The sequence below is a fragment of the Callorhinchus milii genome, unplaced genomic scaffold (genome assembly GCF_018977255.1).
Source record: "Callorhinchus milii isolate IMCB2004 unplaced genomic scaffold, IMCB_Cmil_1.0 Scaffold1, whole genome shotgun sequence".
NCBI lineage: Eukaryota > Metazoa > Chordata > Chondrichthyes > Chimaeriformes > Callorhinchidae > Callorhinchus > Callorhinchus milii.
The window spans coordinates 118,071,194-118,088,323 of record NW_024704742.1 but is presented as its reverse complement, the minus strand read 5'-3'; the positions used below and the strand labels follow the sequence as shown (position 1 = coordinate 118,088,323).

The 17,130-nt window shown below is 38.6% G+C and overlaps 1 protein-coding gene across 1 annotated transcript in view; it reads left to right on the top strand.

Moving 5' to 3' along the window:
- The window catches only part of ap3b1a (adaptor related protein complex 3 subunit beta 1a), a 136,923-nt gene that overhangs the window by 100,685 nt on the left and 19,108 nt on the right, over positions 1 to 17,130 (top strand). The window contains 4 exon segments of the mRNA XM_042334776.1: positions 3,429 to 3,625; positions 3,627 to 3,658; positions 5,565 to 5,649; positions 10,719 to 10,816. Coding sequence (XP_042190710.1) covers positions 3,429 to 3,625; positions 3,627 to 3,658; positions 5,565 to 5,649; positions 10,719 to 10,816 — 412 coding nt within the window.

The following is a 17,130-nucleotide window of genomic DNA, read 5'->3' as shown; positions in this document are numbered from 1 at the left end:
AACATTTTGCTGAGTAAGGTTTTATTTGCTGGTACATTGTGCACTTTTTAGTCCTTGATGCAGAATGAGAACAGTGAAACTGGGCTGTGGGCCAGCAAGGTTGACTCTGACTCAATTGTAATAAAACTTGATTTTGCTTTTTTATGTTTATGTTCAGGAGATTTGTAGTGTAAGTGTAAAAAACTGAAGCCATTAGGATTGAGGAAATTGCATTATTCAAAAACGCTGTGTATTGTATAATTTACAGTTAGGCTTTTTTGTATTCCTGAATTTTTTTGAACTCCTTCTTGAAATGTTTGTACTGCTGGTAAGGCAATAACTTTTTGCCTATCCCTGATTCCCCTGCAGTGATAGTTTTCTGCACATGAGACCTCTCAATGACCATGATAAGGCGTGAAATCAAATGCAAGGATTATTATTATTATCTCCCCAGTTTTATTGAATCTGTAAGTTTTGAGCACTCTTCTGTTTAAAAGTGGTGTAATGTTTCCAGAAAAGTCCCTTACCAGTGGAGCTTCTTAACTGTTCTACTCTGGTAAAATATTGGTTTGGCTAAGAATTAATCAATATTGGCACCCGTTTATATGTGAGCTTCAAAAACGAAATACTTTTTAAAAAAAAAAGTTTTCAGACTTGTCAATTCCTTTCATTATTTTAGTTGAAACAATTATCTTTTCAACTAAAATAATAAAAGGAATTGACAAGTTAGATAGTGGAAGGCTCTTCTCCTTGGTAGAGGGTTCTGCACAGACACATGGGTAGTAGTTAGTAAAGGAGATGATGAAAGGGAGAGGCATTGGGATTTAAAAATCTGCCAAGATCTAATAAACTGGCAGAACAGTCTTGATGGACTGAGTGACCTTATCCTGTTCCTGTTTTCCTGTGTTTCCCAAAACATCTTAGGTCAGTTTGTTCCCGCCTACGCACACACACACACACACACATCACACAAACACCTTGCCCCATCCTGCTTAAACTCTCTGATTCCCTTCAAGCTGGCTCGACTGATCACCTCCTTCTTGAGTAAGTTAGATAATAACAATAATCCTTGCATTTAATATAATGCCTTATCATATCTTCAAAATGTCTCAAAGTGCTTCACAGAATATACTGTAAAGTTATTTGACTGTATATTTTGTGGGCGAAACAATAAATATCTACCTAACTATTCTATGGTGTAATGTAGTAGGGTCACCCACAGCAGCACTACTTTAAATATGAAATGAAAATCTGCTTTTACATTTGCCTACTAGTTGTATGAAAAATGAGTGGGCCAGTGAACTGGTGATTATTAGTGAGGCAATGGCATCACCTCATAAAACTCAGCAACTTGCAAATAGATTTTTATTTCGTACAAAATAGACATTGTTTGAACTATTGCTTGCACTAAGTATAAGTGACACTAAGTGCTTTGCAAACACAGCTCCTGTAAGTTACCATTACCTAAAAGTGTATGTGGAGACATGGTAAAGGCTTTAATTTTCAAAAGTGCTTAGTTGTACAATATTACATCCATTTAACCCAATTTAGTTCATTTTGCTACCTGTTGTTTTTAAGCTTTTGCTTTCAGATTATTAGAGATCTGTCTTTTTTTTCTTAAAAATGGTTTTGAAACCTCCTCTGCTTTTAGAAGGTAAAGCTTAAGAGCTTCTACAATAATAGACTTGGAAGATTCTGAGAGCAGCTGTCTCATAAATTAATTATTAGTGACAAGTTTATATTGTATAAATCTAAATGAGTTGAGAGTATGGTCCATTACCAGCTAACTACACGAGGTATTTGTCATTTTACACTCTTCAGTTATTTTTTAGTGAAGTGTTAAAAATGTAAGACTTTTCTCTTGGATGACATTGAGAGATGCTGTCTGATTTTAAGAGAGGTAAAGGCCCATATAAATGTTTCACTAAACCTAAGTGTTACTCATTTGACAGTTATGTGCACTGTCATTCCACGGGCTATTTACTTATCGCAATAAACAGATGAAATATGTCAACCACTGTGGTGTCCTTTCAATGCATCGGGCTTTTTGGACCCTGCAATTTTGCTCCTTGTAAATGTTTTGCACAGAGATGTTCTGCTATCCTCATACACTATAGAGCAACCTGGTGACTCTTTGGCCAGCTCCTGCATAGGAACAGAGATTGCAAAGCAGGACTGCTAAGGGAATAATGTATGAAGGGATCAGAATAAACATTTCTAGAGAGAATTTATGACTATAAAAATATCAATGTATTTAACATTTTAATAGTTCTCATATATAACTGCAAGGCTATTTGTCATGAAAGTGATAGTTTTCATTTATCAAAAGTTTGTTTTTAACAAAAGTACATTATGGGTTCAAGCGCTCTGGGACGCTACCCCTTGAAAAGGCCGCTATATAAATGCAAGTTGTTGGTAAGATATGCGGCGTCCTGTACCTTAGTGTTTCGAGCACTTGGCTCACAAGCGAGAAGACCTAGGTCGATTCCCGGCAGGGCGAAACATTGGGCAAATGTTCTTACTCCACTCGTCTCTGTTTACCTAGCACTAAGGAGGAGCCTGGTCCTTAATCAATTGGCGGATCGCTTTCCAGGGGCTAATAATCCCTTCAAAATTAATAATAATAATAATTTGGTCACTCAATCCATGACTGTTTGTGGGACACTGCTGTGCTGAATTGGCTGCTGTGTTTGTCACAAAAATATAGTCAATTCACTTTACAGTATCTTCTGTGAGATGTCTCGAAGACGTGATAAGGCACTGTATCAAATGTACAGATTATTATTATTTCCATCTCCATTGGCAAAAATCTGAAACTGAGATTTGCTTTGAAAAATTTTGTTTGAAAGCACAAAGGGTAACATTTAGGGCAATTGGTAAATGTGTCGGTTTATGCTTAATTTTAAACTAGTTTCTTTGGAAAATATTTTGTACAATCAGATTATTTAGAGCAGTGCTACGGTGCAATTTTCATGGATTGGTAAACTTGTTCACCTTAGTTTGGGATTCACAGCAAATGGGTGTAGAGAAAATGACTACGAAGGCTAAAATGCTGGACTCATTTAACTCTTGATGTTTTGATGTCGTTTTTTTGGAAGAATTAGGTCAAATGGGCCTTCTTCATCTGAACTAATCTTGTGAATATTCTTCCATTTGTTGCATAAAAAATAGGCAGAATTGACTGACTACGCTTGATTCTATTCAAGAGACAAACATAAAAGTAGAGATAAGAGTATTATGAACTAACAAAAATGGTCTAGTTCTAGTAATTATAAATGCATAATTATTTACTGTAACTGGTTTGGAGAAACCAAAGTAACACATAATATAACTTACCTGATAATACCAAACAAACATGAATTGAAGTGATATAGAACAAGATTTCTTTCTTTAAACTATGTGCTTCTGCCTGAACTTATGTAAATGTTTGTTTCCACCTCTACCTACAGGTCACTACTCCAGTATTTGTTCCTTCAAAATCGTTCGAACTGCTCCATCGTATGTCTGGTAAAGGCCTTGGGGCACAGTATCATTTTCCACGTCAGCCATGCATTTACAGCTCAAAAATGGTGTCTGTTCAGATCACGCTAACTAACACCTCTGACAAAGAAATAACCAACATCGAAATAGGAGAACGAAAACGCACCAGGAATGCAGATCCACGACTTCCACAAGCTAGGTACTGAAAAATAGCAAGTAATTCAAACGTAATTTTTTTTTTTTTCTTCATTTTTCTGTTCCAAATATGAATTGTTTTCTAAACTTCATTCCTGGCAGTTTCTCACGCTTGCTGATTTCTGCATTTGTTGACTCGACCTTATTTTTTCTCCCTCGAAAGAATCTCCTTGCTCCACTAAGTAGCTCCTTGTTTATCGTCAATAGACTTTCCCCTCTCTCCCCCCTCCACACCCTGGTCCATCCCCATTAATTTTTTTCTTTGCTCCTGTCCAGCACATATAATTTGCGTTTTGTATATCTATTGTACACTTTTTTTTGTCTCAAGCTTGCTCTTCAATAGCTAATTTATATGGATAAATAATTGTGTGTATATAGATATATAATACAGTTAAACTCACATATGTCATATCTTTGTAAATCGTATAATCACTTGAGTAGTACATTCACCCAAGTCCAATTCAGTTCGTATCAAAATGACTGAGATTTCTTTGTATTTCTTGTATTAATCACCTCCTAACTCATATTGCCACTCCCCTACACTCCATTACTCCCGCACTTACTGGCTACATTGAATCGCGGGAAATGATGTCCTGACCCCTCGACACATGCACACTTACTGGCCGGCTACATTGAATTGCGGAAAACATAGTCTTGATCCGTCGACATTGCAGAAGAACATCATTTCTTGCGATTCCAATGCTTGTGGTAAATGCGCATACAGCAAAGGCGAAGATGCATTGAATCGCGGGAAATGCTATCTTGCCCGGTCACCGCATGCACAGTTACTGGCTGCAGTGACGAAGCATTGCATGCATACTTACTGGCCGCATTGAATTACGCTTGTGCAGTGTGGATTATTGATTAAATCAGGTTTTATACGATTTATACTGTTTGCCTGCAACTCGGACTTTGCGTAAGTCATATTAAATGTTATGGTCCTTATGTGAGTTTTACTGTCGTATACAAGAGTGTAAATATAATGGGCTGTGGTGCTCCCTCTCATGAATCTGATATTGAGCTTCTAGCCTTTCTTCTCTTTGAGAATAAGAAGCCCCTAATCTTTATTTGCCATGCATTCCCTGTGTGGGACGAGCTATCAGTTAATGGAGTCCTGTAGCTCAATGGTTAGAGCACTCGCTTTGCAAGCGAGAGACCTGAGTTCAATTCCAGGCAGGGCGAAACCTTGGGCAAGTTTCCTTACTCCACACAGAGCCTAATAATAATCCCTCCAAAACCAAAAACAATAATAAATTGGTCATTTTCAATCTACGACTGTTTGTGGGACATTGCTGTGCGCAATTGGCTGCCGCGTTCGCCCACAAATATACAGTCAATTCACTTTACAGTGTGTTCTGTGAAGCGCTTTGGGACGTCCTCCCGACGTGAAAAGCACTATATCAAATGCATTATTATTATTATTATAATGCCTTTCAATGAGTACTGATAGGTGAATAAAAATAACCCTGCCCTCTGATGTCCATCTTTGTCCTTTCTAAAGACAAGTCATGGGTCTGACCTGCTCCCCCAATTTCATCACAGGCTACTGTCTCAACAAAAACATTAAGAGCTGGACCAATATTCTATTACCCAGCAATTCTATGGTGACAAACCCGAAGGTCCCTGCAGGCAGTTGGGGGCCAACCTTTCGAGTTGAGTCGGAATCATATCTGTAACGGTCTTGTTCTAAACTCAACCACATTTTTCAGCGATGGGTTTGTTATTAGCAGTGATAATTATCACAGCCCACCTGATAATTGTCGCCTCCAAGGATAGATTTCAAATTATGGATGTTGAAGGGTTAACTGTTGTCTTTGATTCAATATTGTCAAGATTAGGAAAGCAAAGAAACTACCATATCTCCCACTTGTGTATTTGCAAACTTCAATCCACACTGCTTTCTGTTTTAGATTGCCTTAATGTTGGAGAATCTAAGACGGTTTCAATGGGAATTGACTTCTGTGATTCCACGCAGGCTGCCAACTTCCACTTGTGGTAAGAGCTGCTTGTTTACTGGCTGGTCTGCTTTATGATGGTTTCATCAAAAAATTTCATCAAATAGTGGGTGCAAATATTCTGTTTGCATTCATGAACATAAAGAGAATTAATACAAGCAATTGAGATGGGATTGGATTTGTTTTACTTTGTATCATGTGAATTTTGTATTCATGTTAACTTTGCTTACGCACAGACTATTGTGCATGTTCGCAAACACGCAATGCATTTAATATGTGGCAGTTTATAACACTAGCTGCAAACAGTATTTTGTGCTGGTGACCAGAAGTATCAGTCCAATGCTTTGTCAATTAAAGCTGCGATGATTAAAGTGCCATATTCATACTGGAGTTTTAAGCATAACAAGGACATTATTACCTTGAAGGGGTTCTTCTGCAGTACTACATGGCTATCACTAGAGGAAGCTCTACTGTTTCTCTATCTCACGCAGGGCTTTTAGTGGTGTACACTAGTACTCTGCATTTTAATAATAATCTTTGCATTTGATGTAATGTTTTTCATGTCAGGGACTACATAGGATTTACTGGAAAGTGTAGTAACTGTATGTTTTCTGGCCATGTATTTAACAAGCAATGGCTGGGGCCTAAACAAGTATGTCTACAACCAGATTATCCAGGTTGCTGTACTGGTACCTTAACACAGGCGCATGCTATTTTAGAAATTTAGGATTTCTAAAAGCAAAGTGAAGGTTAATTGTTAGCCAATTGTATTGTATTATAGTTGTATTTTTTTTCAGGTTTATAATAAAGCAGTGAAAACAGTGGAAAAATATAACAACAGTAACAACTTGTATTTATATAGTGTTTTTTACGTCAGGAAATCATTCTAGGGCACAGGACAGTCAAGGGTTTGCACACGAGCTGGGAGTTGGAATCGAAGAGTGGTGGTCGGGTGGGGGTAGGAGGATTATCGAAGGCAAGCTCAAAGAGGAAGATGTTGAGATGGTCCTTGACAGAGGCGAAGGGACTCTTTGATAGAGTTCCAGAGTGTGGGGACGGCAGAAGGCCTGACCGCCGCTGGTGGGGCAGGCAGAGTGGGGGGACATGAAGCAGACCAGTGTCTGCTGAGTGGATGGAGCAGGCAGTTTGGTAAGGTTTCAGTGGTTGCAGAGTTAGGGAGGAGCAAGATCTTCAAGGGCTTTAAAAGTGAGGACGAGAATCTTGAACTCAATTCTCTGGGGGATGGGGGGGCCAGTGAACCCAGGCGATGATGGGGATGATCAGCTCGTGGAGCTTGGTGCAGGAGAGAACACGAGTTGCAGAGTTCTGAATAATCTGCAGCTTGTAGAGGGAAGAGTTGGGAAGTCGGCAAGTAGGGAGTTGGCTTAGTCAAACCTGGATGTAATGAAAGCAAGGATGAGGGATTCAGTGGCCTGAAGGGAGAGGTAGTAGCGGAGGTGGGTAATGTTGTGGAGGTTGGGGAAGGCTGACAAAATGGCACAGATGTGAAGTTTAAAGGACAGTTGAGGGTCGAACAAGACACCAAGGTTCTGTACTTGCTCGGTGAGGTGGAAAGAGCATCCATTCATAGCTGTCAGCATCTGAAGTGAGGAGGCGATGACAGGAGCCAAGCAGAAACAATGGAACATAAATGAAGGCATCAAGAAGCATTATAAGGAATGTGTGTGCAACATAACTATGATCTCTGATTCAATATTTGCCTGCTATATTATTAAATTAATGGAGTTCCAGAGTGTGGGGATGGCAGAAGGCCTGACCGCCGCTGGTGGGGAAGGCAGGGTGGGGGACATGAAGCAGGCTAGTGCCAGCTGTGTGGATGGAGCAGGCAGGTTGGTCCCTCCTCATCGGCCTTCTGAACTCTTCCCTTCACAAGCTGCAGATCATCCAAAACTCTGCAGCTCGTGTACTCTCACACACCAGGCTCCGTGACCCCATCACTCCCACCCTCACCTGACTCCACTGGCTCCCCATCCCCCAGAGGATCGAGTTTAAGATCCTCGTCCTCACCTTTAAGGCTATCCATGGCCTTGCCCCCTCCTCCCTCTGACCTGCTGACTCCCTACCAACCTGCCCGCTCCCTCCGTTCATCAGGCTTCGGCCTGCTCCATGTCTCCCGCCCGACCATTGGTGACCGGGCTTTCAGCCTCTCTCCCCCCATGCTCTGGAACTCCATCCCACGGTCCCTTCGCCTCGCTTCCTCCCTTGCCTCCTTCGAGGCCGGTCTCAAGACCTTTCTCTTCGACCATGCCTTTGGTCTCCCTCCCACCTCTCTGCCTTCGCTCCCCCCTACACCATCTCTCTCCCATGCTCGGGCTCCAACATCTGACTGTTCAGCGCTTTGGGACGTCTTCCCAACGTGAAAGGGGCTCTATAAATGTAATTTGGTTGTTGTTGTAATAATGAACTCTACTACCAGGCCTTTGCCATGTTGGAAAGCATGTTGAATTGCATCAAATTGGGCTGTGTGGTTACCTCATGGACATGAACAAAGTGGCAGATTTCCACAGTGGAGGAGTCTTGTTGGAATGAGTTGTCTCTCTACTGTGGCAATGAGTTATTTTTCCAACATATGGAGCTATCTGGAGAAGCACATCATGAGAAAAAATACAGTCAATTCACTTTACAGTATATCCTGTGAAGTGCTTTGAGACTTCTCGAAGATGTGATAAGGCACTATATCAAATGCGTGGATTATTGTTATTATGACCGTAATCTGGATCAGGTAGTACTCAAACTTCTGCTTTAGTTTCTAAAGTGATGTGGCAACAGCCTTATGTGGCAACTGATCTCTTGGTGAGAGAAATTTATTTCCACTTAAAGCAAGAATCTCTCACAAGATTCCAGTGGGTGAATAACCTGCCATTCTCAAACCTTCTGTGTCTAATTTTTGCCTGGGTCCTCTGTCTGAGGGGATTTCTGACTGAGCTAGATTGAGATCTGGCACCTCAACCACCACAGCTTCTGACAGGTACCATAACTTTTGAAAAGCTTGGTTTGGAACGAGCGTTCAAACAATTGATTACAATATCCCTCCATCCATTGTATAGTTGATTGTGTTATATCAGGACATTGGTACTGATATACCGGATTATTGTATTAGGTTATATATACTCGTCCATGTTGTGTTACATAGTGGATGGAACCTTTTGAAAGCTACCACCGTCTAATACTGGACCACATGAAGTCTAAGTTACATGAAGTTACTCCATTGAGATGGTGGTAATTGGTTGATCAAGTATTTGTTTGATTAAACTGAGACGTTTTCACCATCGTTCCCCTCTTAGATTGTCCTTTGGGAAGGGGAAGAATTCTGGAATTAGTGCACAATAAAATGATTGAACTTGGGCTTGAGAGAACAATTTTGAGATATGAATGAAACCAGAAAAGATTGAGAAATAAAGGTTACTTGCTTCTGTTCTAGTATAATGTGCTTTGTTTTCTTTTGAAATTAGAACAACTATTATTCTAGAATAGTGGGTGTTCAAAAATGCTTTAAAACACTAATATACTGTACTTAAATCTAAACCCTGTGAGCAATAAGTTTACAGTGAATTGGGAAGCTTTCATACATTTTCAATTGCACTTTAACAATCTTACTGAAGTATCTCAATAGCTCAAGTAAATTATACACCAACCAGACTATCTTGTGAGTTTTTTATTTTCCACATTGAGGGTATTAATTGTACTAATTTATCCCATATTTGTAGTATTCATTTTACATTCTCTCTCCCATATTAAAGGTATTAATTTTTGAACTGCTCAACTCAGGTGTAGTTGTACTCTAAGATAGAATCCAATCTAAGTTTTATCTGAGTGAACTAAATTCTGAAGAGTGTTTACCAAAACATCAAAGACTACACTGGAAGGCAGTTAGTTTAAAGAAAAGGCTCAGCATGGGAATTATTTTTAATGTCCATTTTTGGAAAAGTCTACAAAATGCAAATTTTCTACAGAAACCTGTCTTTTCAGATCCTATCGCACACTTATAACCATTGGTTAATCTATGACCAATAGAAAAAACTGAAATAACTTGCAGCATTCTCATTTTTAGTTTAAAGTTAACGATTTGGAGGGGATCTCCTATTGAAATAACCGTAAATTCTATTTTAAAGTAGCTGCTTATCTCTGAATACATCTGCTCATCATGTTTGAGTCCTGCTTCCTCCAAAGGAGTATTGAATCTCTCAACAAATTCAATTGATCTTTTACCAGTGTAATCACAATTACTCACCTCCTTAATTGGCCTGCCCGAAATCAGAAAATGGAAACTGATCGGAGGCGTTCCGATCAATAGATTCAGAGCAATACAAGCGAGGACAGGGAGATGGAGGTAATAGCGAGATCAATCGGCCAGAGGTGTCAATCATTGTATGTGGTTTTGCATGACAAGCGTTTTGCTCGTCTCTGGTGGAATCTCTCTTACAATGTGTGGACCACCTCAGATCTAGAAAGAAATAATTTCCCAATTCCTGAGAATGGATGTCACTGTATAATACCAGCATCTGAAATGTTTATAAAATACAGTCACTACACTTTACAATATATCCTGTGGAACACTTTTATTGTTAAAGATTCAATATCAAATGCAAGGATTGTTGTTATTATTAACCCGTTAAATGCAAATTTTGTATCTACACTGATTACTGGAATTGCCCAATCTGTGTTTTCCTACCCTGTTCACAGTTTTGAATTGCATCCCATTTAAATGTTGGTGAATTTAGTATAGCTCAGATCCTTGCACGGAACTGGGGTGTGCGAAGATCACATCCAGCACTCTGTTTGAAAATGGCTAATTAGATGAAAATGTAATATTGGACTAGTTTAAAATTATAGACAGCATTTGAAAATGACTGATTGATAGGATGAAACTATAGTTTGGGACGAGGCAAAATTATAGATACTTAAATATGAAATGTTGAAAGCAGTTCATCATTGACACATTTCAGTCTAACCAAGTAGGTTTTTCAGTCAGTATGCAAATGAGAGCAAAATGGAGCAATAACAGCTTGATGTGGTATTAATATATATTGCACATATTAAACTTGATTGTACTTGATTCATGAGCCTTTTATTTTTAATATTTTTCAGCACACAAAATGATCAGTTCAGTGTCGCCATCCAACCTCCGGTGGGAGAGCTGCTGCTACCGGTCACCACATCCGAGAAAGATTTCAGGAAAGAACAAGGTGAGGCAGCTGACTTTTAATCTGACCTCTGCTCAAACTGAGTCTGATCTTTTTCTTCATTGAGTGAGAATAAAACTACTGACTTCATAACCAGGTTACAGTACTATGCACAGGAATGCTTTGAAAAGCATTTTCAGTAATTATCTGTTGTTATCCAATTGTCGGACTAGCTACAGTTCCATCCCAATTGGCAATAGTTGGTTAACATTAGGTTTTGTTGCACTAATCTGCTCAGTCTTTTTTTCCTAGGAACGAGTCACTTGTTTTGTGGCTTCTCGCAATCAATAATGTCAGTTTAGGGGAATAGAATGCTTTTCCACTTTTGATGCATGTTGTCATTCAGGTCAAGAATAAAACATTAGAATAAAACATTCTCTTCTCCCCATAGATTGAATGCACGTCTCTGGATCTAAAATCCCTAGTGATAAAGGTCTTACCTTACCTACATGCAGAGTTTAGGCAAATACAATTTTGATATTTATCTATTATTGATTAATTTATATGCTAGCCCTTTCATTCCCCCAACAATCTACTTTAACCTCAGTCTTAGAAGAGGTTCCACCAGCAAAAGGAAACTCACTACTCCACCAGTTCTCTTCCTTATTCCTATTTATCAGCTTCTTTTTGTGGATTTTACTTTGTTAAACAAAAAAAATCAGTTGGTTGACACTGTCTCATTCGAGTGCTCTCACAATACTTCTGCCTTTCAGTGCATCTTTGTGCATAAAGACTTCATGGTAAAATAGGAGGTATCAGTCAGATTATCCACTTGCAGTAGAATTTAAGCACAATGTAAAATCCTACGTTCTTCCTTAAAACCATTTGTTCCCCACAAACGGCTCTGTGTTAGTGTGTCTCTCCTGTGTGTGTGTCTCTGTCTGTATGGCTCTCTGTCTTGTGTTCTCTCCTCACTCTGTGTCTATGAGTGTGAATGTATGTATGTGTGTGTGTTTCTGTGGTTTTGTTAAAGAAAGCATTAATTTTTTTGCAACAATCTAATGTGTTATTTCTTCATGTTTAGTTTTGATCAATAAAGTGAAAAAATGTCGGTTGGCAGTAAAATGTGCATCAATTGCACCAATCAACTCCCTGCAATTTTACACAAAATTTGTCAAATTACCCCACAATTTTGGGTGAATATTTCCACAATTTTCTATTGGCTCAAGACACTGACTTTTGGTGCATCTGCAACATTATTTGAGTTAAAACTGATCAATACTTAATACCATATGCTATTTAGCCTATTTTATTTAGCAGTGTTCAGTGATGTTTAATTTTAGAAATCTAGATTAAAAATTTAATTAAGGCTTCACTGCTGTGTCCTTATTTTACTCTTAAAAATGCTCACAGGACGCCGAGCCTCACAATTTGTTTCTGTTGTGACTGAATGGTCTGAACTGACTGAATCCAGTATTTGTTCGAATTTTGCTTTTCATTTATACAGGGTCGTTGTCAAGACTACAGTAATTTAAGGCAACATTAATGGTTTGTCAGACTGTCTGAGTATCGATGAAACTTTGAGGTACAGATATATCCTCATTGCTGTGAGCTAAAGTCCTAATGCATATTCAGCCTTAGCCGGACAAGTACTGTGAAGTGTGTAGTGGTAGTAGTGAGATCCATGGTTAGAATTACCTACTTTTATAGCCTCTTGGATGAACTTTAGTTCCAGACCTAACACTAATTGATTTTGGGGGAATGAAGGAAGGACCAACATAAAAATTAATTAATAATAAATAAATATAAAAAATAAATGAAATTCTATTTGCCAAAACTCTGCATGTTAGGTAAGGCAAGATCTTTAACACAAGGGTGTGGGGTTTTAGATCCAGTGACGTGCATTCAATCTGTCACAGCTGACATGAGGACCAGTTTTTCAATCAGCCAGTTTTGTCCAAGGGTTGGTTGCATTCCCCAATATGTCAGCAGGCTGGACAATCCAGAATGCTAGATAGCATGAAGTAGGTTTTAATGAAGGGGTGGGGGGGAGAAAATGGAAATGTTCGAGATAATTTTTTCTCCTTCCATTTCCTCTGCATGCTTGACTAATGGAAAAGCTAAAACTGCATTATCTTGGTTTATTTTCTGTGAATCTCCAGAATTCAAGGGCGATGCATTGCAACAAAAAGTCTAACCTATTTCTTACAAATAATACCAAGATTAAACTAAGTTTTGGAATGCTAGACATTGAACAGCTTTAAATAACATTGAAATATGTTTCATAGAATCATGAAACTTTACAGCACTGAAGGTCACTTAGCCTATAATCTGTACTCGTGTTAGCTTCTCCACCGGAGCTATCAACTCTAATTTGCTTCCCCTGCTCTTTTGCAATAGCCTGTAATATTATTTTTCTTCAATTTGCTTGTCCAGTTCACTTTTAAATGCTGTTATTGATTCAAAAGCCATTTATGGTAATGCATTCTACATTCTAGAAACATTTGCTATGAAACATTTCTCCCCTTTTTTCTTCTGGTGATGATCTTAAATCATATCCTCTTTGTTACTGGCTCATCTATCAGTGAAGGCAGTGGTCTCTCTATTTTCCTTTTCAAAACAATCATAATTGTGCTTGCATTGAAAAAATGTCATGCACCACACCAGCATATAGTTGCATGTATACCTTGACGAAAGTATTTATCAGATTCCCTTTTAAATGCTACTCTGGAATGTCGCTGACTTAAGATTTGTTTGTGTTTTGAGTTTACTTTCACATGGCTGTTAAATGATGTGATTTAAGTTTAGAAAAACTGCATTGGTCTAGAGATGCAAAGTTTAAAAGCTGGATGCTGGTAAAAGCATATGGAGTATCTGATGGATCATTTCTCTAATATTGCCTTTCTTGCTGTTCTTGCCCTTCTGCTGACAAAAGCCTGTCTTTGTGCTTTCCACTACTTCTGCAATGACAGGTGAGTGCATGTCCAGCTGAAGTGGCTGCTTTATTAACAACTATCCATTGCTTTATTGTTCTTTTACCTTCCAAACCTAAGCAAATGTTGCTGCTAAAATTGCCTTTTCTGTTGGTGTTCTCTTCCTGTGCACCTTGGGTTTGGTTACTTTTTGTTTGCTTTTGTTGGAACTGAACCATTTTCCTGATTAGTCAAACAGAACCATCAGTTCACAGAAGAAGTGCTCACTGAGAATTAAAGTAAGCCTCACTGGAGTTCTTGCCAAAATTCCTTTTTCTTTCGCTATTTTCCCTCTATGGTTGTTGATTCTTTCTGTGAGTAAATGTGGCAGCTATGTGCTATGTTTAATCGACCAGAAAGGTTACTCTGAATAAGGTTTTTTGAAAAGTTATGTTTTTATGCAATATTTCTAATGCAGAGCCCCACTGAGTGGAAGTCAATCTTACTCTGAAGGGATATGTCGAGATTTCAGATTTGATATCAAAAGAAATCGCTGATAAATTAATCTTGTCTTTCTTTGTTTTTCTTTGACCAGTTTCAACAATTATTTTGCTCACTCATTAGATCAAGTCCGTGCCATGCTCCCACTTGTGAGCAGTGTAATTATAGGTGGTTGATGCTGTTTAGTAGGAAAGCTATGTGCTGAAACAGTACTGAGATGGAAAAGATTAATATGGTATGTAATGTAAGGGCAGTGCATTCTGAATAAATGGGTCCTGGTTTGAAACTGGATATCCCTATTTACCATTCTTACTGTGTTTCACTGCATGCAGTAAATATCCTGGTCCAAACGTAACATTATTGACAAATTAATTATTAATTTATTAGTATTTGACTCCGTTACATTTACAGCTTCAGTGATTTTTTTTCCATTTCTTTCAAGTAAATGAGAAAAGATTGAAGCTTTCTAAGGCCAAAAATGGTCACTAAGTATTTTTAAATGAGTTGGAATTTTTAAATCTAGTCTGGAAATCACAATAAATTGCAAAGTGTCTCTGCAGGAAGAAATGAATTGGGTATTGAAGGCGAGGGTGTTGTGATGTTTAATTTATCTCTGGTCCTGCAGAGAACTGACTCAAAAAGACTGTCACAGCTAAGGCCTGATTGTCAGCAAGAGTGAATTGCAGCATTGGTAAGAACATTGTTTAACTTCACGTGTCAAGGATATCAGGACTGGACAAAACATGCTGCTCAATATGCTATAACTACTACAACTACATCTGTGCATGTATCATATATTATGTTCCACACAATAGTCATGGACATAGCAATATCTCAATTTTGGATTATAGTGACACCCCATCATCATAACAATAGATAAGTCAGTTTCCACATTGCAGCAGCATAACGTTATTTGTGTTTAGTTTTGTCGGGCAATGAGGTTCAATTTTCAAGATTGTTAAATGTGTTTGGCCATATCTACCTTTGTGATGTTTATGGCAAGATAGGAATCTTACATTTCCAGTATAAAGTCTATGATTGGATGACAGTACAAACATTAAAATAAGAATGTACAGAACAGAAACAGATCACTCGGTCCAACCAGCCCATGTAAATGTTTATACTCTGAGTCTCCGTCAGTACTATAAATTTTCGATCACTGACATATTAATCAGTGTCTTTGCAGGGTGGTTTCTGCAGGGTGGTGATCGAGTCTCCAGAGTTCACCTTTGGTAAACCTTCCTTTGTTTGCAATTTGTTGGCAATTGGCGTCTTGCACTGACTTTTAGTTGGCATTTCAGTATTACTATTGTTACATTATACACCTCAGCTCCCGCTATATATGTTTTATTTTGACAGTACTATTGGATTAATTGTTTAATTGCAGTATTACATATTACTCACTAAACTTCGAACAGTAATACGCTGTAGGTTCACCTTTGGCATCACTTTAAGTAATGCTTAAATATTAATCCGATTCGAGAGAGTACTCACTGTGTAGCCCCAGATGTTACTTCTGCAAGGGATTGGAGAACAATACATAACATTGTTCATATTTTGATGTCATTACATATTGAACCGTTGGTATTGTTTTTTTTCCCAAATTGACTGTTTGCTAAATAACAAGCAGAGGTGAAGAGATGGGGCTGAATATCACACAACTTTGATCCTGATTCTGCTGAAGTTATTTGGGAAGCACAAATTGCAGGAGAAAAACAATATGAACGATTCCAATTACGTGCAGGATATATGACATTATTGGGTCTACACATTTATGGAACAAAGCCACCTATGTAAGAGATGTTCAGCTGCCAAGAAAGTAGCCAAGCTGTGCCATCACCAGCAGACCCAGAGTATAAATCCCGTATTAAAAAAACGTTGGTGCAACTTCATTGCAGAAGCCTGGTATTTGAAACATTACCTCATAATAGTGCTGTATATCCAATTGTAATAACATCTCCAAGCGCTTTGCAGGATTTCACTGTAAAGTGTAGTGACTGTCTATTTGAGGACAAATGGGGCAGCCAATTTGCACACAGCAATGCCCAACAAACAGCTATGAAGTGTATAACCATTTTTTTCTGGGAGATTGGTGGCCAGGCTCCCAGGGGAAACTCCATTCTGTTTTCAACTAGTCACATCAAATCTTTAACGTCCACCTGAACATGCAGACGGGACCTGAGTTTTTATGTCTCCTCCAAAGTACGACACCTGAGACAATGTAGCACAATGCAATTGCTTTCTTCTCCCGACCCCTAAAATAAGGTTGGATCAAGGTTGGATTAAAGTACTTGCAGAAGAGAGAGGGATGGGGTAAAGAGCATGTTATCTTATCGCATTGAAGCATCTCAAAATGCTTTACAGTAATTACTGTCAAGTATATTGTCCATTTTCATAGCCAAACGTGTTTTGCAGTCGACTTATCTCCAAAGAAAAAGGGCCATCGTTCGCTGGACTGTATCAATTTGAACTACTGGCAGCTTGATTCCAAGACTTCTGTACGTAGATCCTGTAAGCTTCATTCACCCTCCTAAATTGAACAAAGTTGATTTAGTAAGAAATACTTCAAATGAAAGAAACTAGGGATGCACCTGTCATCTAATAATAATCCTTATATTTGATTAGATGATAATTTCTAATTGCGCTTTATCACGTCATCCAGACATCTCAAAGGGCTTCATAGAATATACTGTAAAGTGAATTGACTATGTTTTGTGGGCAAAACGGGGCAGCCACTTGTGCACAGCAGTGTCCCACAAGCAGTCGTGGATTGGGTGACCAAATTATTATTATTTTATTTTGTATTTATTTGGAAAAGATTATTACCCCCGGAAAAGTGATCCGCCAATCGACTAACAACCGGGTTCCTACTTACTGCTGAGTAAACAGAGGCATGTGGAGTAAGGAAACTTGCCTAACGTTTCGCCCTGCCCGGGAATCGATCCCAGGTCATTCACTTCATGG